Below are 21,698 nucleotides of genomic sequence, written 5' to 3'. Positions count from 1 at the left end.
TAATACCCATATCTAGATTACCCATGTAATAGCCAAACAAGCTTTTCTATTAATATGACTAAAGGACTTTAAAAGAAACTTAAACTCTTAAATCTCAGAAGTAAAAACAGCAATGCCAATAAAAATATTAGATCCTTCACATTCTCCCAAAGGATAATGCTTTATAATTTCTCAGTCACAAATTTTGTCATGACATACAATTTCCTCCCAAATATGCAATAAACCATAAATGAAAAAAAAAATCTAATGACTCCTTTATACACTTACTGGGAGGATCATTGCTAAATGTCAATTTAGGCAGGCACTGACAGGCACTGGCTTTCTTTCTCCCTAAGGACCAACACATGCAGGTCTCAACAAATATTTCCAATTTCTGTCTCAACAAAATTACAAATTATAATGTGCAGCTATTTTCATCCAATCGTGATGTTTCTACACACACACACACACACACACACACACATATTAAATGCAACCTGCTGGAGATTTCTTGGTTCCTTACTGGCAAAAATGGGAAAGAGAGTATGAGTGCCTTCTATCAGAGCTCAGTATCAAAAGAGATCCAAACACGTCCGGTTCCTATCTTAGCATGGAAAAAACTGCCACCAGGACTCTCAGGATGTGAAAAAGTCCAGAAAATTCTAATTACAGACCAAGGTTTGGGATTTCTACCTTTTGTTGAACAGCATTTGTAATATAATTGAAGTAGTGCGGTGCGAAGTCAAGGAAAGACTGGACTTCCAGACGAGGCATCTGCTTCAAAATGAATCTATCATCTAAAAGGCAGAAGTGTCATAGGTGTTTATATTTTCTGAGGTAACCTGTACTACATCATTCCAAATATCCCAAATGATGTCCCATCCCAATGATGTCCATCCCAAATGATATGTTTGCTTCATAGCTTTAAGGGAGATTTTCTGATATCACAGAGAACATTTTCATCAGAACATAGTTCTCAAGTAATGGAGGGCTCAAAGAGTTCCTAAGGATTATACAGTCAAGACGCCTCTACCTTTGAAAGTACCAGACCCGAATTCATAACTAGATAGTCTACTTTTTGAAACTACTAAGTGAAATTTTGTAGACTCCTTTAACAATGCAGTAAGTCACAGTTATGAAAGCTCTTATCAAGCCACATTTTGCTTGATATCTGTTCCTGCTGCATTTTCTCGGATAATTTTGTTTTCAGGGTATGGAGAATAGAATGTGAAGTACAAATGATCATCAGCTTCTGTAAACCTTTGCAGGTGAAGAACTTGGCCCTCCTATTTTCAGGTTAAGTATTTGTATTTTTATCTTTGTCTCATCAGCTCTGGGGAACCCTTTTGAGTCTTCTAGAAGTTCTCCATTACTATTCACATTTGTTGAAGTCAGGACCAGAAAGAGTTTAGTAAGGATTGAATCAATGTCTGTCTCTAACTGCACACCACATACCTGTATATTCTTTTAAATATTGCTACTACATCCTCTCCAAAGAAAAGAAAAGAAAGAAAGAAAGAAAAGAAAAACAGAAAACTTCGTTTGCCAGCTGACTATATACAACCTCAGTTCAAGGGATTCACAAATTATCTGAGGGGGAAAGATGGCTACTACTCAGCTCTGTGAGTAAGTGACTAAAAAGACTTACCCTCGGTTGCATAGAAGGCAGCTCCTGATTTGCCCCCGCGGGCCTGCCAGGGTGACGAGTGGGAAAGAGAACGAATGAAATCATCTTCACTGCTGCCCAGAATCACTTCGCGCATCTTATGAAACTCTCCCGCATAGTACAGGCGGCAGTAAAACTTGGCATTTGCATCAGAAAATTCTATGAACAGAGTGTTTAAAAAAAGAAGGAGAGGGGGAGGGCCTTTTGTGAGTCAGAAATCTCTCTTCCGTCTTGCCCACTCCCCATGCCAGACAAATCTGACCATTTCATTTTCTCCAAGATACCATTTCTCATGTTAAGTTTATACCCCTATCTATCACAGGTCTGTTAAAATGATTCTCAGGGAAGACTGAAAACCATCTAATGACCTTACAGAAAAATCAAACATAAGACCCATTTCTAATTTTATACTGATTACTGTACTTTAATCATTATACTTTTACATCTTAAATTTTACTGCACTTATTATTCTAGATGATAAATTTTTGGCACCCACATACACACACAGACAATTCTAGACACCTGGTCAAGGCTCTATGGCTCTAGATTACACAATAATTATTTAAACATTAGAAATTAAATTACACCTTATAAATTAAAATTTAAATTAATTTCTTTATATATTAAATAATGTTTATTTTATAAATTAAATCTAGATTAAGTAAAGCTTATGTCAGCACACAGACAATATTCATTCCAAGAAACAGGATATTATCTAATATAATGCTAGAAGCCTTAAATAATAGTTTTCTCAATTACAGTCCCTGTCCCCAAACTAACAGTATTTTATCTCATACTTACGAAGTTCCACATGAGGATTTATAAGTTGTTTCTTTTGTGTATCTCCTCCATCTACCTCATCTAAAAAGTTTAATATCATTAGTAAAGTCAAAGTTTTCAATGGGTTATCAGTTCATTTTGTCTTTTTCCCCCGACATAACATTAAAAACTAACAAGTCAATTCTTGTTATCCTGGTCAAGTCACTCCCGAGCAAGAATTCTGTGTACAAATCAAACTTTATAAACTATTACAAAAATATAAGTACCTTTTGAAAGAGAATTTCCAGATTAAAAATAGAGAATTCTGGTTGAAGAATAATGACTCCTCTGATAACAATATACTCTCATTAAACTCTGCCTCTAAAACTAATAAAATACTATATGCTAACTGGTTTTAAATAAAAAAAATACAGATAAAAAAAATAATATACTAACACAGCTCTTTCGTCAAGTTCCCATTACTTCCTTATCAGTTTCTGACTGTTTTCCCTGTGTGTGGAATAATGCTTCTCCAATAGCTTGAAATGCTTTCTTTGTCATACACTAAGTTATATACATATAATACATAAAATATACTAGTATCTACTTCAGAGCTATTTTTTATACTTGATTTGTGTGGCAAAGCTACTGCTAGATGCACTCGAATTATTACACATTTGGAATATATGTCAAGAGCTAGAAGGAGTGATCCTCCATGTTTCACATTTCTAAATTATTTTTTCAAAGCACCAATGTCTTCCAAGGATTACAGCCCAGCAGAAGTCTATAGAATACTAAACAGATACCTTAATTACGAATGAGAATTTATTACGCTAACTTTTAGACCACTAATTCATGATCTAACCCAGGGCTTGCCAAACTCTTTCTATAAAGGGCCAGATGGTAAGAATTTCATTCAGCCACAACTATTCAATTTATCGATACGACTCGCAAGCAGCCAATCAGTCAATGAATGGGCACGCTTCTGTTCCAATACACTTTATTTACAAAACAGGTCAGCACAGTTTACTGGGCTGGTCTACCCCATATTCAAACACAATCAGGTAGATATATTTTTAAATATCAAAATGAAGGCAGACATCAATACCCTCAACCCTATAGAGACTGGGAAAGAAAGGAAATGTCTGAGTGGGTAGTGGAATGAAAACATTTGAATATGCAACTATGAGTTCCAAGGGGAGATTGATGTTTTACATGTTTAATGTCACTCGGTCCTCAGTAAACCATGGAAGACATTGCTTTTGCCATTTCAAAGGTTTGGAAACCAAGGATTTCTGATCCTTAGTAACACAGTAAGTGACAGCAATAATATCTAAAGCCAGTTGGACTCTACAAGTGCCATGCTTTTTCCACTCTGCCATACTGAGGCATGAGAGAAGAGGGAATGCCCTGGTTTCAGCAGTAAGAATCATCTATTCAAGGCGACACAAACACAAGCAAGTAAAATAATCACATTTGGTCTCCTCTCACACACCTTGAGGCTCAATGCCTTGACTCTCCATCCCCTCCTTGCCCGTCTGCCCAACCTGGTAGTAAGCACTATCTGCTCCACGTAAGGTCTCTCTCTTCTGGGAAGAGAGATCAGGGCTTTTCCCTGCTGTCCCTCGGAAGAAGGACAGCATTCCAGAAGCCTTTTTGGCTAAAAATAAAAGGTAATATATTAAGTACAGGTCACTGCAGGTGGAAAATAAAGATTTTCAACTCATTCTTTTGTGAGTAGTAACCATTTTTAAGGGTAATAAATATGAGTCACACTGATACTTTCATTTGCACAGACTATCATTCCACATGTTTTATGGGGTCTGGGGATGGGTTATTAGCTACGCACTTTTATTATCAGAAATATAAAAGAAAAAGCAATGTTCAGAGAACTGTGTATCAAAATGTGAGAAATTCTACAGAATATCTTTCCAAAATATCTTCACATGGCAGTCATAATCTTTTTTCTTTTAAAGATGAATTTATTTATTTAAGAGAGAGAGCACATGCGTGCACCAATGCAGGGAGGGACAGAGGGAAAGAATCTCAAGCAGACTCCCCACCAAGCACACAGCCCAAAGTGGGGCTCAATCCCACAACCTGTGAGATCATGACCTGAGCTGAAACCAAGTGTCGGAAGCTTAACGAACAGATCCACCCAGGCACCCCAGCAGTCATAATATCTTAAGCAACAAAATTCAAGACTAAATTTTTACATTATTACAACAGTTAATTAAACTAATACAGAGCAATACTACGATCTACAAGAACTCAGAGTTAAAAATAACATCTCTATATCATTTGTGTTCCTATATTTTAACACAGCAAACTCTAAGATGTTTTCGGCATTTTTCAGAAATTAGTATAAGATGGCCAAAAATACTACTAAAGCTTATTCTATACTCTCATTCTTAGTTTTGAGTTTAGTATACTTTTATCATCTATGTATGATCTATGAGCTTAGCATATATGATTCTAATCTTGTACATTTACCATGTACAAAATCCACATAAAATATCGCTCATAAAGTGCTTAGCTAGGGTGGCAGACACCATTATGGCCTCCTTAATACTCAAGCCCATCTTATTCCTTGATGAAGGAACTGCAATTTTGTTTGGGGCAGCAATGTGGAAAGCCCCAGAAAATGAATCACGATTTATAAAAGCAACAAGGGCAGTGCTAGTCACTACAATACCAGTCTCCCTTGCAGAGATGGGAAACCATGAGACTCCGTTCCAGCCAACGAGGGGAAAGGGGAAGCCTCTCTATTCCTATTAAAGGAAACAGCTGCAGCTTGTAGCTACCTCTCTTGTTTCAATTCCAAGTGGAGACATGAACTGAACATTCTGGTCATGAGGAAAACTTCAGAGAATCATAAAGAAATCACTCCTCTCTTGTCATGACAATGCTGGCTAGCTGAACCAATGCCAGCAACTTCCTGCCTCTGGACATTACTATTTTACAAAAATACACTGTTTGTCTGAGCCTCAGCAGTCATTTGAGTTTTCTGTTATTTGTAGGGAGCACATTCCTGACAAAGCCAGAGAGCTGTGTTCAAATCCCAAATTCCTGCTACCTCTATAATCTTGAGCAGGTTACTGAAGTCTTAACTTTCTTTCTAAAAAATGGGATTATGTCAAATAACTCTTATGAGGTTATTGTGGGGATTAAAGGACAGAACCCGTGAAAAATTCTTTTCACAATGCCAACAATACTGTGAAAAGTTTTTTAGAAGTCTCTCTTAGGGCACCTGGGCGGCTCAGTCAGTTAGGCCTCTGCCTTCACCTCAGGTCATGATCCCAGGGTCCTGGGATCGAGTCCCACATCGGGCTCCCTGCTCAGCAAGGAGCCTGCTTCTTCCTCTTATTCTACCCCTTCCCCTGCTTGTGCTCTCTCCCCCAAATAAATAAATTCTTTCTCTTAAAAAATATCTCTCAGCTTGTATACTTTCAAGTGAAAGCTCTAAAAAGGCAGATTCTGCTTCTTTTTGCATAGACCTATGAATTTCTAGAAGTTTCAAATCTAATAATAAGGTAAAGATCAAGGAAAAGCAAAATATTTACAAAATAGGACATACAAAAATTTTTTAATGCTTCTTATACCATAAAGACCAGAAGTAATAAATTCTTGCCAGCTGGCATTTCTTATTTAATGTTTTCTTCTTCAAACCATAATTACAAATAACGCTAATAATAAGTGTTCCTCCATGTATAATCTTACTTGGCTGTGGTTCTGCTTCTGCTGTACGGTTTGTCTGTCCTCCACTGACCTCGGGTAATCTAATAGGGCTGCTACTCTTTGGTCTGCTATCTAAAGTACTGAACAAAAAAAAAAGGAAAAGTTAGCTTCATACAATTTGGACAGAACATGATTCCTACATTAATCTACTCCCTACCTAATCCCAATCACAGTATCCGAAATCTGATTCATAATTTATGTAAACAAAGGTTATTAACACAGAAGAAAAAGTCTTGAAATGTCTACTGGACTTAAGAAAAAGAAAGCAAAATACTGTAAATATAAAAGTATATGGAAAATATATGAAAGCGGAGGCTTTTATAATATCTCCCCAAGTTCATTAGAGCTATCTTAGCACCTGTAAGTCGAAAAATTACAGAAAATACCAATTTCCTATTTCTCAGGCTAGTTACCATGATAATAAATAAATCCAGATCAAATTTTGTCACATTAGTGACGGTGTAAAACTTACTTCAATAAGAACCAAAATAATGAGCCTATGACAATTTCTGTCTAAATGTCTAAAATATTGAATATATCAAAAGAACTAGTGGGGGGTTTGGTTTTGTTTTTAAACTATTTTGATCTTTAAGTATTATGGAAATTTCACAAATACTTTAAATTACAAACAAAGTAAAGCAGTAGTTACTAATTTCACAAGTAACTATTTTTTAAATAAAAACAAGGAGAATTTAAAATGCTGAAAGTTTTAAGTCTGCAATATATACTACACTTCTATGTCATGTATCAGAAAACTGTATCCAAAGGCCCTGTTTAAGGCCTTTTGCTATACTTGAATTTTGTTCTATCAATTGTTTGCTGAAGTTTGAGTGCCACCATCAGTATCCTAGCAACCTTCACACTGATAATATGCTATAAAATAAAACTGAAGTATCAAAGCACAAGTGTTTAAAAAACGATACAGCCAAATGAAGTGAATTCTACTCAGTCACGGATCACCTGTTTGTTGGAAGCCCTTCTTCGGCACTGCTCCGCTGAGTCGCTTTGGATAATTCCTCTAAGGCATTTCGGTATTCTTTACAACTTAGGGTAGAAATAGGTTGAAAATGTTAACTTAAACATTAAGTTTCTCTTCAAAATATATCAGATACTTTAGAATAAGTTCCACATTACAGAAATACAATCATTTTATGTGTCCATAATTAAACATATTTGAGTCAACTAACAAAAGTTATCAAGTAGAAGCCTCAAGAAGATCATCTTCACAGATAATAATGCAAAATACAAACCAACACATCAACCAGCATCAATATCCTAAACAATGACTGTGAAAGCCTACGTATTAACATTTAGATCAAACATCTTCAGGGATAGAACAGGGAATTTAAAGTATAAAACTTCAGATGTTAGTATAATAGAACAGCAAGAAAAGGAACTTGGGAGTGCTTTTCTATTAAAAGGTACTGAACTTTAGGAAAAAAATCCAACTCTTGGACTAGAAGTCTGAGATCCCTGATTTAGATAAATCAGATGTCAGCGAACAAGAGAAGCATAAATTATTTTTCAAGACATTAGAAGAAAGTGATTTCTACTGGAATACTCAATTCTTCACAGTACAAAAGAAATTTTGTATTTGGTTGGCTTTCCTACCTTTCTTAACTATTAATGTAGTAGGACTAAACAATAAAGAAATAAATATTAACTTCCTAAAGGCCAAAAGGCAAAAACAAAAAAAGTCACATGGAATCTCCTAAAGAAAAGAAATTCCTCATAATCCAAACAGACTCTAAACTTCATAAATGCTAAGGCATATAAATCTATCTTGTTTATTCCTATAAATCTAATGCCTACTATACCACATATTATAGATATTCAAATATTTGCAGAATAAGCAGCCTCCTTGTAACCAATATATAAAAAGAAAAATTTACATTTCAATGCCTTCCAGCAGAAAAAGAATTTAATTAAACATCTTAGATTATACTTAAACTAAGTTCTACTGCTACCAAGATATTGTTGTGATTAAAAAGCACTGTCTTTTTAGACACAAGATATAAATATTTTTAGAGGCTTTTTTTAAAGACACATGATAACTATTGGCATGTAAGTGGGTTAGACATAGGAATGGCATTACTCTAGTAAGAAAACCTTACCTGCTATGTGTGAGAAGCAGGAAGGAAATTAGGAGTACAAAAGATACTCAGATAATATGTTTTATTATATCAGTAAGTAAGCGTAATAAGAAAGGGATACAATGGATATACAGTATAATGGAATGTTAGAGGATATAAGGATAAGTAAGTAACTTGCCTAGGCGATTTAGTTAGAAGCTTGCTTAAGAATCATCCTATTGTTATTTGGGCCAAGAATACACTTTCAGACCCAAAGACAACAAGCTACCATGCCCAAAGAATATATAGTCTTGCTTATACTTAATCATTCCACCCTACTCTCTATAAAAGATCTAAAAATAAGGCCATTAACAAATATACATAAAATATAAAGATCTAATCATAGGGGAAAAAGTCCCATGAAAAATACCTGAGAGCAAAAGCAATGATGGAGCTGGGTTCCTTCTCACAAACCGCAATGGGCACCCGTTCATGTTCATACATTAAGTAGTGTTTATCTGGATCACTGTTGAAATTTTTTAAATAAACCAGTAAGAACAAAACTGGCAGGAAATGACATATACAAACCACTAATACATTACAAGGAAATTTCAAGACAATTTTAAGTTAACTAAATATGACGCAAGTATAAGACTGTAATTAAGTAAACCAAAAGGTATGCAGAAACTGAACCAAACCAAACAGCCAAGGAAAATATTATCAACAAAAAGTTTTTAAAGGCCACTGAAAAATCATCAGATTTAGTCTTCAAGTCAGAGGGTTCTGGATTAGTTATTCCAAACAACACTTTCCATGCTGCCAAGACTTTGAGCCATGTTCATCTCCGAAAGTATTTATAATGAACAGCAGAAGTGTGAAAGATTTTGTTCTACTATAAGCCTGAAAGATGAGTTTTCTAGAAATTGTGGAAAATGTACCATTAGTCCAACAAGAAATAATTTAACACAAATGTTCTCCTATTATCCTATGGAAACTCAAAGGGGTGACCATTTTAACCCCAATCTTGATCCCCAGACTTCCACCCTCCAGCCCCTAGAGAAGCATTCATTCATCTGTGTAATAGCTATGTACTGAGCACCCACTGTACCGGAGACACAGTATTAAGTAAAACTAATATTGAGCACCTAACTTGGACAAGATGTTAACAATTCAGAGGTGGGAAAAAATAGGCATGGTAGAGTTTATAGTACAGTAGGTGTAAAGTAACAAATAACCCTACGAATAAAAACAATCACCTTCTGTGGTATGTTTCACGAGGGAAACATGAGTTACAAACAGAGTTTGTGACAAAGAGACCTAATCTGTCTAGAGCAGGGGGCTAGGGGGAGGGTCTGAAGTTTTCCTGCGGACAAATTCAAGGAGTTAATGACTAAAGAAGAAAATGAGGGTGTGGGCAAAGGCCATATAACAGGTGGGACAATAACCCACTCAAGAAATTATGATACCGGAGTGGGAAGCAGAGAAGACAGGGACCCTCACAGACTGTAGTATGAATCACTACACATCCCCTCCCTGAGACGGGGAGTTCCCAAGAGCAGTGATTTTCCTTATTAATCTTGTTCTACATCCTCGGGCACCAGAGCTGGCACTCAGTAAATTTAAATATTGACTGAATAAATAAATACAGAAGTCAGTTAAGAACAAAGGTCCTTATTAACAAATGTCCACCTTCTGGATACACTTGAGCAGCATTTGATGGCTACACAGATCAACCAGTGGGGAAAAAAACAAACTCTCACAGCCAGCCTATTTTCTTTTCAACTCAGAAAACCCCATACAAACAAGATCTCATGAAAACTTGTATGGGTCACTGTAATACATCACCACTGACAGAAAAGTACCATGTCCCATTAAGTTATCAGGTCAATAATGTCATCTTCACATACAACCAGTAGGATGCTTCTATGATTATGGGATCAATGGATGTAGCAGTATATCTTTAATATATATTTATGTATGTATAAATATATATATATATGTGTATAAACAATTTTCAGAATCAGTAATCTTAAGCATTAAGCAACATTATAATGCTTTTTTCATCCACTCATCTACTATGTAATGATGACTAATTACTACATAATAATTCTACAAATTACATTATACCAAAAGACATCTCTTTTACCTGATGAAGTGTAATTTATGATTGAAAAGTATATATACAATTAAATAAATATATCTAAATATGGAGAGAATAAATCTATACAAAGAGGTTTTTTAAATTAAGTGAAAAGAAAACCACTCAACAACAGCCACTGACATTAAAATACTTACAAAGGAAATGGAATAGGGTTATAGCTATTTCCTGGAAGCAAATTTGCAAAGATGGCTTTCATGGTTGATTTTTCCTTCACTTGGCTGTCTGTGGATCCCAGCAAATGTCCATCAAACACATCTAGGATAAAAAATATGCTACTTACATGTTAATATTCAGAAAGAGTAAAAAGGAAGTATAAAGTATCAACATTATTTCTTGTCATTCGTGGTACACAGACATATGCACACCATAATTACCAATTAAGGTACAAAATTACTCATCTAGGAATAAGGACTCTTTGGGGATGAAAGCAGCAGCAATAGTGAAGAAGCATACACAGCACTGATTCCAAGAAGCACTCTGTTCGTTCTACGTCTGACCCTCTAATCGACGGCTTCCCATTGCAGGGGCCAGGCAGCGGCCATGATGTAAGTACTGCCTGAGCATGCGCGCACTTAGCCACAGCTCTTCTTGTCGTCACTTCACCTCAGTTATATGTGCTGTGGTCATTACATCATAGTTTAATTACAATCTAAAAGTTATTTTTAAAGTTTACAGTACTTAAGTAGTTTCTGCTTAAACAGAAAGCAAGGAAAGAGAGAAGCGAGGCAAAAACTTGCTATTAGTGAAAGAAACAGCTGTTGTTGGAGAAATGGCTGTAATTTCACTTGTTTTCTTACAAGGAAATAACAAGAAAGTGTGCTTTATGGGACTCAAGAAAGTAATACCCCCAGAAAACCGGAATCAGGGTAACATTCTGTTCTGAGATATTTATATGTCAACTAGTGCAGCTGAAGAAGTGATATAGTAAAAGCTCTACCTAAAATAGCACTTTTTTTTTTTTAATTTTAGAGATAAAGATAGAGAAAAAGAGAAGCACACGTGCCTGTGTGCAGAGGGAGGGGAGAGACAGAATCCACAAGCAGACTCCCCAGCTGAGCATGGAGCCCAATGTGGGGCTCCATCCCAGGACCCTGAGATCATGATCTGAGCCGAAACCAAGAGTCAGCCACTTAACCAAATGCGCCTCCCACGTGCCCCGAGAGCACTTTTAATAAGCATAAAATTTACAAACTCTGAGAAATAAGAAAGCATTGTATCAAAAGCATTTGTGGTGCTCCCCTTTTCTGGATCGAGTCAGTAAAAGTGACTTCAACTGCACCTTCAGAGCTGCTGGCTGTGTCGAGGTCAGGGGGCCCTGCCCCCAGCTGTTCAGGCATGACCTCTGGTGGCGTAGGCAACTGGAGATGGGTAGAACTGGTGGAGCTCTGACTGGACAGGGTTGTTAGGAAGCGATCCTCTAAAGAAAAACAAACTTAAGTGAATCATTTAAAAATGCTGACCCCATGTCTACCTAATAGGAATGTTTTTTAAATGTCAACTCATATTTCTACTTCCTAAACCAAAGAATTTTAGCTTCCTAAAAATTATCTAGGCCCTTTCAGCACATATTTTAGAAACAGATACAAATATCCAAACAGGTTATATGAGTTGATCACAGTCAGGTCTTAGTGACAGCACTGTGACTGGCAACCCAAGTCTGATTCCAATCCAATATCCTTTTCTACTAGGCCATAATAGCTACCTAAACACTAGTCCATTCAGTTTTACCAGGACACCATTGGGAAAAAAAACTACATACTCACTCTCAGGGGGAAAGTTCATTAATTATAATAGAAATGCTAAGAATTATGAGTTGAATTCATATTCTACAAAGGCAGTCTAAGGAAATTTCCCTACAAATTTTCTAAGATGGCACCAAGTTATTCAATGAAATACTGTGAAAGACAACTTAGATGTAGGAAAGATTTTAGTAACATAAAAAACATAAATTAAACTTTCTAATGTTTTTGCAGTCAAACCTGCTGACTTTGGAAGAGGCAAGACAAAAATCTAATTTCCTTTTATTCTTTGCTCTTCCCCTAACAGCAGCCATCTCTATGTATCGTGTATTTCTATATCCTAATTTATTTTCTTGCAATATACTTTATGATAATCTTAAACTGACAGTGCTACAATACTCTACAGGAGGGAAAACAAAGTCTAGAACAACTGCGGCAGAAAAAATTCTCAAAATTAGCCACTGAAATGATCTACAGACTAAGAAATTTCTTTAAATCCAATAGCAAGTGATCACCAGACACAAGCACCAACCTTTTTCTCCATTTTGAAGCCCTGGAGAAATATTTCTTGGAGCTGCATCCATCGCACTTATCTGTAGAGAAGTAAATACTTTACTCTTAAGGAAACATTAAAATCACATTTTTAAAACTTTCTTAAGAATTATTAAGACACTCAGCTTTTTTATGGGTTATAACTTTTGATTTTTACCTTATTAGAAATTAAAACTGGAAGTTTTAAAATATGCATTAATTCATTTAAAAATAATAAGTTCTTACAAGTCAACATAAGTAACATTTTTAAATTAAAAAAAAGCTATTTACCAAAAAAACTGGTCAAAGTGGCATTGTTTTACACTTTTGTAAATACTTTTAAGCTTTTGCAAATACTAATCTATTGAGCTATATTATTATGATTGAAGAGTATAAAGAAAATCTAGCGCCACATAAATACGCAATTGAAAAAGGGAAATCATGTAGGGCCCTCAAAAGGGACTTTAAAAACCCCCAGGGGTCCTTGAACTAAACTTGGAGAATGTGTTCTAAAGAGTAGCTCACTTCCTAGCATTAAAGCATCTAAAAACTACTTATGATTACCCATTAAACTTAGTAATCTTTTATTATCCACTGGATAATGGGATAATATCCATTATTATCCCATATCCGATAAGATATATTTCAAATCACTATAAACCCTGTATACAATTTGATTACAAAGTCATTTCTTAGATGGCTACTTAGAACATTCCTAGATGCTCACCATACCAGAGAGACCTCCCCGGCCCTAATCACCCTAGGGTATAGGGTGATTATACTTATATAATAGGTATAGTTATACCTATATATATATATAATAGGTATAACTATATACCACTCCCTTAGCAAGACTCTCCATTTCCCTTATTTTATTTTTTTCTTCATAGCTTTTTCCCATTTGCTTTCTGAGTTTATTGTTCACTGGTTTATTGTCAGTGTGCACCTCATTAAACAAATGTTCCACAAGGATAGTAACTATGGCCTTTATTCAGAAATATATGCCTTAAACCTAGAATAGTGCCTGAAAGTACTCAAAAACTAGTTACTGAATTAAAGTACAGACAGTGCTACAGATTTTCACATCAACTTTCAAACCTTCAAAAAGATGATCATCTACTGAATGATTTTGTATTTTCAATTCTGTGTCTACCTATTATAATTAAAGGTCTTACACTGCCAGCTTTGCCGTTTCTTCAGTGAGCAAATGAAAAAGCCACTACAGCTAACACTAATGGTGTTAGCCATTGATAACCCTAATCACTTGGCAAATATTAGTGTACAAATCGTCTTCGGTAACTCTTACTCTTACTCTCACCTAAATTTTAAGGAAAAGCGATTCCTACACAGTTGTTTCTGAGACAAAAAAGAAGCATCAAGATCTAAGGCACTTGAATTTATCATTTTATGGAAATACTTCTCTACAGATACTATACATTTGTATAAAAAAAATAATCTCTCAAAGTCCTTCATCATATGAGTATATTAAGCCCTTATGGGGTGCCTGGGTCACATGGTTGGTTAAGCATCCAACTCTTGGTTTCAGCTTGGGTTGTGTTCTCAGGATCATGAGATCAAGCCCCACAACGGGGTCCGTGCTCAGCGCAGAGTCTGCACGAGACTGTCTCTCCCTCTCCCTCCACCCCTGGCCCCTGTATGTTCACGCACTCGCTCTCTCGCTCTCTCTCTCTCCCTAAAATAAAAAAATAAATGTGATCCATATACACTATGGAGTATTATGCCTCCATCAGAAAGGATGAATACCCAACTTTTGTAGCAACATGGACGGGACTGGAAGAGATCATGCTGAGTGAAATAAGTCAAGCAAAGAGAGTCAATTATCATATGGTTTCACTTATTTGTGGAGCATAACAAATAGCATGGAGGACATGGGGAGTTAGAGAGTAGAAGGGAGCTGAGGGAAATTGGAAGGGGAGGTGACCATGAGAGATTATGGACTCTGAAAAACAATCTGAGGGTTTTGAAGGGGCGGGGGGGGGGTGAGAGGTTGGGGGAACCAGGTGGTGGGTATTGGAGAGGGCACAGATTGCATGGAGCACTGGGTGTGGTGCAAAAACAATGAATACTGTTACGCTGAAAAAAATCAATAAATTTTTAAAAAATAAAAAATAAAAAAAGAATAGTAAGCCCTTATATTATAATGACATTAATAATTAGAAAACATGGTTCATGTAATAGGCAGAATTCTAAGATGGCCCCCCAAAATCCTGCCGCCTGGTATACACAATCCCCTTTCCCAGTTAGTCAATTAAAACACTAATTTAAATACTGCTGCTGTGAAGGGATTCTGCAGATGTATTTAAGGTCCCAAACTGGTTAACCTTAAAATGGGGAGAGATTATCCAGGTAATGACCTAATCACATAAGTCCTTCAAACCTGTGTCTAGAGGTCAGAGAACAGGAATTAGGAAATTAGAAGCAGGCGTTGTTGTAAGCCTTGAAGATGAAAGGGGGCTCATGCAGGCATGCGGGCAACCTCTAGGCTGAATGAGCTCTGGTCACCTGCCAGCAACAAAAGTGGGACCTTCGACCTCTGACCCCTAGGAATTAAATTCTGCCAACACCCTGGATGAGCTTGGAAGATGACCCTGAGTCTCAGGTAAGATAACAGCCCTGGCTGAAATCATGACTTGAGCTATACATCAAAGCTATGGGAGACTGAGCAGAGATCCCAGCCACACTGTACCAGACGCTGGCCCCCTGAAAAAGATAAACTTGTGTGTTAGGTCACAAAGTCTGTGGTAATTCGTGATACAATAAGCAAAACTAATACAGTTAGGAGAAGCCAACTAAATCAATGTGTAGAACAAACCCAATACTAGGTCCCTTAAGAGAAACTTCCCGCTTAAGCACAGAGATAAAAAACACACAAAACTACATAGTACAATAAATTAGAACTCTATTATATACTCAGAGCATCCCTAACTCTTCCTTTATGGCACCTACTGCCACCATGATGCTGTGTCCAGCGATGCCCACAGACAGTGGCTTTTGATAGATGAAATTATATTTCAAGCAAGATAAAAAATTAATCCAGGCCATGTCTCTTTGAAGCCTTACAACTGTAAAATGAAAGACTCTATCTAATATTATTAAAACCATGTATTAAATTACCACTTGAAAGTGTCTTAAGTGAAATTAACTGTAATACTTATATCAACTAAAGACCAAAAATGAGACTGCATTTCTTTACCTTGCTTTCTTCCCCCTGTCTCAGTCTTCCAGGACTTGGAGGAACTGAAGGTCGCTTTCTACCCTTTTCCTGCTGGAAAAGGTCCTGTAATCTATAATTAAAGGGTTGTGGGGGGAGAACATAGTTTGTTTCTAATATCCTGAATAAGGTATACAAATTTTCTCTTTACAATTTTGAAACCACAATAATTAGATTCTCCTATTGCAGTTGCAATAGTTATTAAAATTATACATAACTTTCTTATTTCTAACCAACTAATCAAGAGCTGTGAGTGATATGACAGTAGTTTTAAAAGAATAACAAGTTATTATAAGAGACAGCATAATGTAACAAAAAAAAACAAAAAAAACAGGAGCTTTACAGATGAAGAGACCTCAGCTCAAAACCCAGCTCTGACAATTAATAACTATACAGCTTGGGGAAACACCTTAGTCTTTAGAGCTTTATATATGGAAACAGTATATACATTGTAAGATTCACAAGACCAAATAAAAGACTGAATGTCCATCTAGGCCTTCCTCACTGCCTAGCATAATGCAGATGTTCCATAAATAAATGCTATAATACTTCGATTGAACTTTTAAATAAGCATCAGAGGGAAATATTTTCCCCAATAAAAATTTACATAAATGTCTAAGATACACATAATAATATATTTGAAAGTCCTGGCCTAAAAACCAATAGTCACCCCACAGCGTATTGATTAAGGTGTATTATACTCAATCAGCACACACACTCTTAAGTCTCTGAAACAGCACTGATGCTCCTCTCACCTGTTTTTTCATCTTTATAAACCACCTGAAGATTAGCATATATGTTTTAAAAGTGAAGGGGAGGTGTTGACAGAAAAACAGAAACTTCTATAACTTGCGAATTAAATGTAGCATCACAATAAAGGCCCTTCAATTAAAAACATCGTGGCAGAGCAAATTTTGCAAAAACATTCAGGAAAGCACCAGACGGGAAAGCAGACCTGTTATTCCAAGCTTGCAGCACTTCGCAGAGACTTTGCTTCTTGGCGATGAGGGACTCGAAGACAGACTGCAGCTGCTGAGGGGTGTCCACTGAGGAAGACATGAGCCTCGCCTGCATCTTCTCGATCCAGTTCTTGAACTCGCCTTCTTCCATCTACAAGGAGAGAAACAATTCCAGCCGCCTGAGACCCACACCTAAAGAAACTTCTGATAAGTTTTTTAACTTTTGAGCTTCTGTCAAAGAAATGAATGACCTCTTTTTGTGCAAAGATATCTTCCATTTTTTCTTCTCTCGTTTTGCTAAATGTATCCGTTTTCAAAGATGCAAGTCTTTCATCAACAGCAAGATATACCTGTGAAACTCTAACAAAAACATAAACACCTTAGAAAAGTTGGAATTGAATTTTCTAATCTCACATAGAAAAACAACACAGAAAACTTTTTGTTTTATTGAATTACGAATCATACACAATTTTGCTACACAAAAAAGACCTAAGAGGATGTACATCAAAGTTTCAAAGCTGTTACGTCTAAGAGGGTTTGAATTCTTTTTTATACTTTTATGCAGTCTACATTTTTTTTACATTGAACATATATAACATATATTTAGAAAAATAGTTATTTGTTTTCAAAAAAAGCTAAATGAATAAACCTGATATTTTAAAATATGTGTACATTAGAGACAGATGTCTATATACACAAAAACAGATGATCAAAGAAAGTAAAACTCACTTTTGAAAGAAGTCCTTCAGGTCCTGAAGAAGGGACACTTTTAATGGGGCCTGACGTTTAATGAATATTTTGGGGAGTGGAACGCATACTTCGAGAAGCCGAATGGGAGAATAACTGAGAGAAAAAAAAAAATACAAACAACAGTAGAAAAGTAAAAAAATTTTAACATCTTGAGTAGAGATAAACCTAAATTCTATGAGGTACAAGACAAAGTTTCTATAATACAGCATTTTAAAACAACTATAAGGTCAACTCACACGTTCTCTCGCTGTCAAATAAATAAATAAATAAAATCTTAAAAAAAAAAAGAAAGAAAGAAAAAAAAAACTATAAAAATACTGAAGACAACGTTCAACATTATAAATATCCTCCCCAATTCTGGAAGGGTTTTGTCCTGTTTGTTTCTTCACTGTACTGTGACCTCATCGTGTATCGCCTAAAGCACAACTGGGATATAAACCTTTATGAAGGTGAGGAACCCCTTCCTACAGTTCGCCTAGAAGCAGGTCACCTTCCCAGCTCCTGAGGATTTGGAGCTCAATTCCTCGTTGAGTCTTTCATCCTCATGAGTCCCTTAGGAGACTTTCTACCCCTGAGTTTCTGTCATCTAATAAATCTATCACCCATCCAGGTGGTAGATTCATGTTTAAAGCTCTTGCTTCCAAAAGGAAATAAGCTCTAAGTATCAGTATTTCCGAAGTCCTGTTTTGTGTCAGAGTTGTTTTAGGTGCTGAGGATATAGCACTAAACAAGGGCCAGAATTACTGCCCTGGTGAGTCAGGAAGAAGGAGACTCGGGCAATAAACAAAACAAAGAGTTCAGAAATCTATTATATCAGACAGTAAGTGCTCTAGAGAAAACTAAAGTGAGCAAGGGAAGTAAGCAGGGAGTGCTAGGCATGAGGAGTCAGGGCAGGAGCAATAGAAACAAAGACCTACAGGACGGACAGAAAAGCAGGCAGGGAGCTGGGGAGTGGAGGGGTGATCAGGGAGGGACAATCGAGTACAAGCCTCCCAGGCAAGATCCTACCTGATAGAAAGGAGGCCACAGTGAGGGGAGAGGCGTAAGTGAGGGGACAGAAGCGGGAGGTGAGAACAGAGAGGTACGGAGTAGCCAGAGCATGTAGGAGCTCACAGGCCCATAAATGGGCTCACTGAAACAGACACCCATGGAAGGGTCTGCAGCAGAGGAGTGGCCTGAGCCGATTTTCACTTAACAGAATCACCCTGACTACTGTGTTGAGATCAGACCGCCGGAGGCAAGCCAAAGGATAACTGAGTGAGCCCACTGCAGGACTCTAGGGAAAGGCAACAGAGGCCCAGCCCAGAGTGGCAGTGGTGGAGATGGTCAGAAGCATTCGGATTCTGAATTTTGAAGGCAGAGCCTGAAGGCTTTCTCAAATCATGTACTATCACAGGGTACCCATTCTGCAAACTTGTGATTTTAGCTCTATCTGGAATACCCAGTTAACTTTAAGCTTGTTAATGTCTTAACAAAAATTCTAACAAACGCTTACAGAAAATAGTGGTTAAGATGAACACCTGTAACAGCACAGCTACTAGTTCCCATCATGACTTCATCACTTGCTAGCTCTCTCAGTGACCAATAAGCTCAAAAGTGAGCTAATACTCATACCTATTTCTTAAATTAAGGATGAAGTAAAATGACAACACTGAAAGCTCTTAGCACAGAGTATGACCCTCCACATCTGCAATGGTAGGGGTGGGGAACAACACACCACAAAGTAATTCAATCCAGTTACAGGAGAAATGTCACAAAGCCTTCTAGGGAGTATGTGACTGTGTATAAGATCACTCTGGCTCCTTACCTGAAAGATGCCACCATCTGATTATAGGAGAAATACTGGTGATAATCATGGTGTATGGAGTGACCACACGGCTCAGCATTGGCTCTGCGAGTGTACTGGTGCCCATAAAACCTAAGTTCAAGGTATTTTGCAAATGACATGGACCAGGACTCATTGGAAAGAGCAACAACTGGTGTTACCTGAAATTCATATAAATCATTTGTTATATAATCACATACTGAGAATCTTTTTTTAAAAATAATTTGTTTTCTTTTCTAGTACAAATCTAATATATTCTGAATGAAGAAAACTGGAAAAAGAAAGAAATGCTTCTAAGTGGCTAGAGTTAGGGATGGCTGGGGGAGCAGTATCACTGGTGATCCCACCTCACCAGTATCAATGTGCTAGTATATTTACTTTCTATGTATGTTTACGTATATTTATATGTATGTATATATATATGGAAATGAATACATAGGAGGTACCCAGTGTATTTGTAAATAAAAAGCCCTTCCTATAATTAGTTTCTTGCATTATTTTTACTTAGCAATGTCTCCTACGTATTTTCCCACATAAGATACTCTCATACAACTTGATTTTTAGGAGCCATAGAGTATCCCATTATAAGGACATCTAACAATCCTTACTGATATGCTTTCAAGATATTACAAGTTTTTCTCTATTCTAATGATGCTCTGATGAACTTTCTTGTGTGTGTGTGTGTAATTACTTATAAATATCCACAATTATTTCCTTGGAATAAATTAAGGAAAGTAGGAATTGGTAGGCCAAAGAGCATGAACATTTATGCAGTCTTTGATACTTTTTGCCACATTGTCTTCTATAACTGGGATACTGGGAAGTGCCTGGGTGGCGCAGTGGGTTGTGTCTGCCTTCGGCTCAGCTGGATCCTGGGACTGAGTCCCAATCCTGGGACTGAGTCCCACGTGAGGCTCCCTGCTCAGTTGGGAGTGTGCTTCTTCCTCTTCCTCTGCCCCAACCCCTGACCCCCACCACTAGCATTCCCTCTCTCTCTCAAGTAAATAAAATCTTAAAGGAAAAAAAAACTGGTGTATTTGTTTCCACAATCTCTAACAATACCTGAGAATATCAATTTCCCCACTCTCTTACCAATCTCAGGAATTATAAACTTTTAAAATGTAATTTCTTAAAAACAAAATAAAATTACACTTACTGGTTTTCTTAACACTTGTCTGACTACTGAGCAAAATTTATTTGCACAAGTCTACTGGCCATTTCTGTTAAATTGCTTTGTTATGCCTTTTGCCCTTTTTCTATTATCATGCCTTACAGAAATTTAATACTAAGTATATTACTAGTTGGTCATATTATAAGTTTTTTGACACATGGAAGTTTTTTTCATTTTTGTGTAACAAAAACTGTTTGCCTTTTCCTTCTAACATAACCCCAAAGGCAAAAGTCTTATTTTAAAATAAAGTACATACACCAAGGCATGTAAGATATACAAATCTAATTTAAGTTATTCATTTAATTCACTGCTCGATCTAGAGAAGTTCATATATTCCACAACAAAATATTACCCGCTGTCTAAAAGGAACAAAAGGCCTATAAGAACAAGTATAAGAAGATAGATAATTACAAGAAATGATTTCATGGCTGTATGCTTGCTACTGCAGAATGAACAGACTTTGATTTTACACTCCTCGACCACTGACATTGATACAGGTCACACTATTATTTTATCTGTAATTCTCATATTTGCCTTCCAAAAGCACACTCCAAAATAAGCAAATGAAGTTATTAAACTTGGCATACATTCACTGCAAACAATTTGGATAAAAAGTAAATATTAAAAGCATAATATTGTCACCAAGTACTTCCTCTAGAGTGGAAAAAGAAAAGTACACACAAGAAATAAAACACATGGTCTTTTTCTCAAGAGATCAAATTTTCAAATTTAATTTAATTTAATATTTTCATGTGTGTGTTCCAAAATTCATTGTTTATGCACCACACCCAGTGCTTTGTGCAATACGTGCCCTCAAGAGATCAATTTAAACATGGTCTCAGCTGTATCTCTTAAGATAGGAATGTTGATATAGGCTCAAACAGACACAAACATCCTAGAGCACTATCACTGTTGTGCTAAAAGTCTGTCTCCCCCACTAAAGGACAGGAGTGATGCCCAGGCCCTCACATAGTCCCCAGCACACAGACAGTGCTAAATAAGTGTCTGCTGAATAAATAAACATAACTGAAAATTGTCAACATATAATCTCTGTAATTTTACTGAACAAGGTATCTGTATGTTACCTAATGACTGATAAATTCTAAAATGGAAACT

At 36.6% G+C, this 21,698-nt stretch overlaps 1 protein-coding gene across 8 annotated transcripts in view; it reads right to left on the bottom strand.

Annotated features, from left to right (window-relative positions):
• The window catches only part of PIKFYVE (phosphoinositide kinase, FYVE-type zinc finger containing), a 77,567-nt gene that overhangs the window by 5,916 nt on the left and 49,953 nt on the right, over window positions 1-21,698 (bottom strand). For 7 of the 8 annotated variants that reach the window (XM_044241461.1, XM_044241463.1, XM_044241460.1 and 4 more), the window contains 15 exons: window positions 19,394-19,572; window positions 17,566-17,679; window positions 17,088-17,196; window positions 16,833-16,987; window positions 15,860-15,950; window positions 12,647-12,707; window positions 11,655-11,792; window positions 10,510-10,630; window positions 8,645-8,740; window positions 7,103-7,186; window positions 6,125-6,222; window positions 3,900-4,064; window positions 2,447-2,506; window positions 1,628-1,804; window positions 673-776 (listed from right to left, as the gene is read on the bottom strand). In XM_044241461.1, the coding sequence (XP_044097396.1) occupies window positions 673-776; window positions 1,628-1,804; window positions 2,447-2,506; window positions 3,900-4,064; window positions 6,125-6,222; window positions 7,103-7,186; window positions 8,645-8,740; window positions 10,510-10,630; window positions 11,655-11,792; window positions 12,647-12,707; window positions 15,860-15,950; window positions 16,833-16,987; window positions 17,088-17,196; window positions 17,566-17,679; window positions 19,394-19,572 (1,752 nt within the window). The remainder of the gene's footprint in view (window positions 1-672; window positions 777-1,627; window positions 1,805-2,446; window positions 2,507-3,899; window positions 4,065-6,124; window positions 6,223-7,102; window positions 7,187-8,644; window positions 8,741-10,509; window positions 10,631-11,654; window positions 11,793-12,646; window positions 12,708-15,859; window positions 15,951-16,832; window positions 16,988-17,087; window positions 17,197-17,565; window positions 17,680-19,393; window positions 19,573-21,698) is intronic. The other variant, XM_044241465.1, reaches the window with a different exon arrangement.

The sequence above is a fragment of the Neovison vison genome, chromosome 3 (assembly GCF_020171115.1).
Source record: "Neovison vison isolate M4711 chromosome 3, ASM_NN_V1, whole genome shotgun sequence".
Classification (NCBI taxonomy): Eukaryota; Metazoa; Chordata; class Mammalia; order Carnivora; family Mustelidae; genus Neogale; species Neogale vison.
The sequence above is the reverse complement of the archived record's forward strand: the minus strand, read 5'-3'. Positions and strand labels throughout refer to the sequence as shown.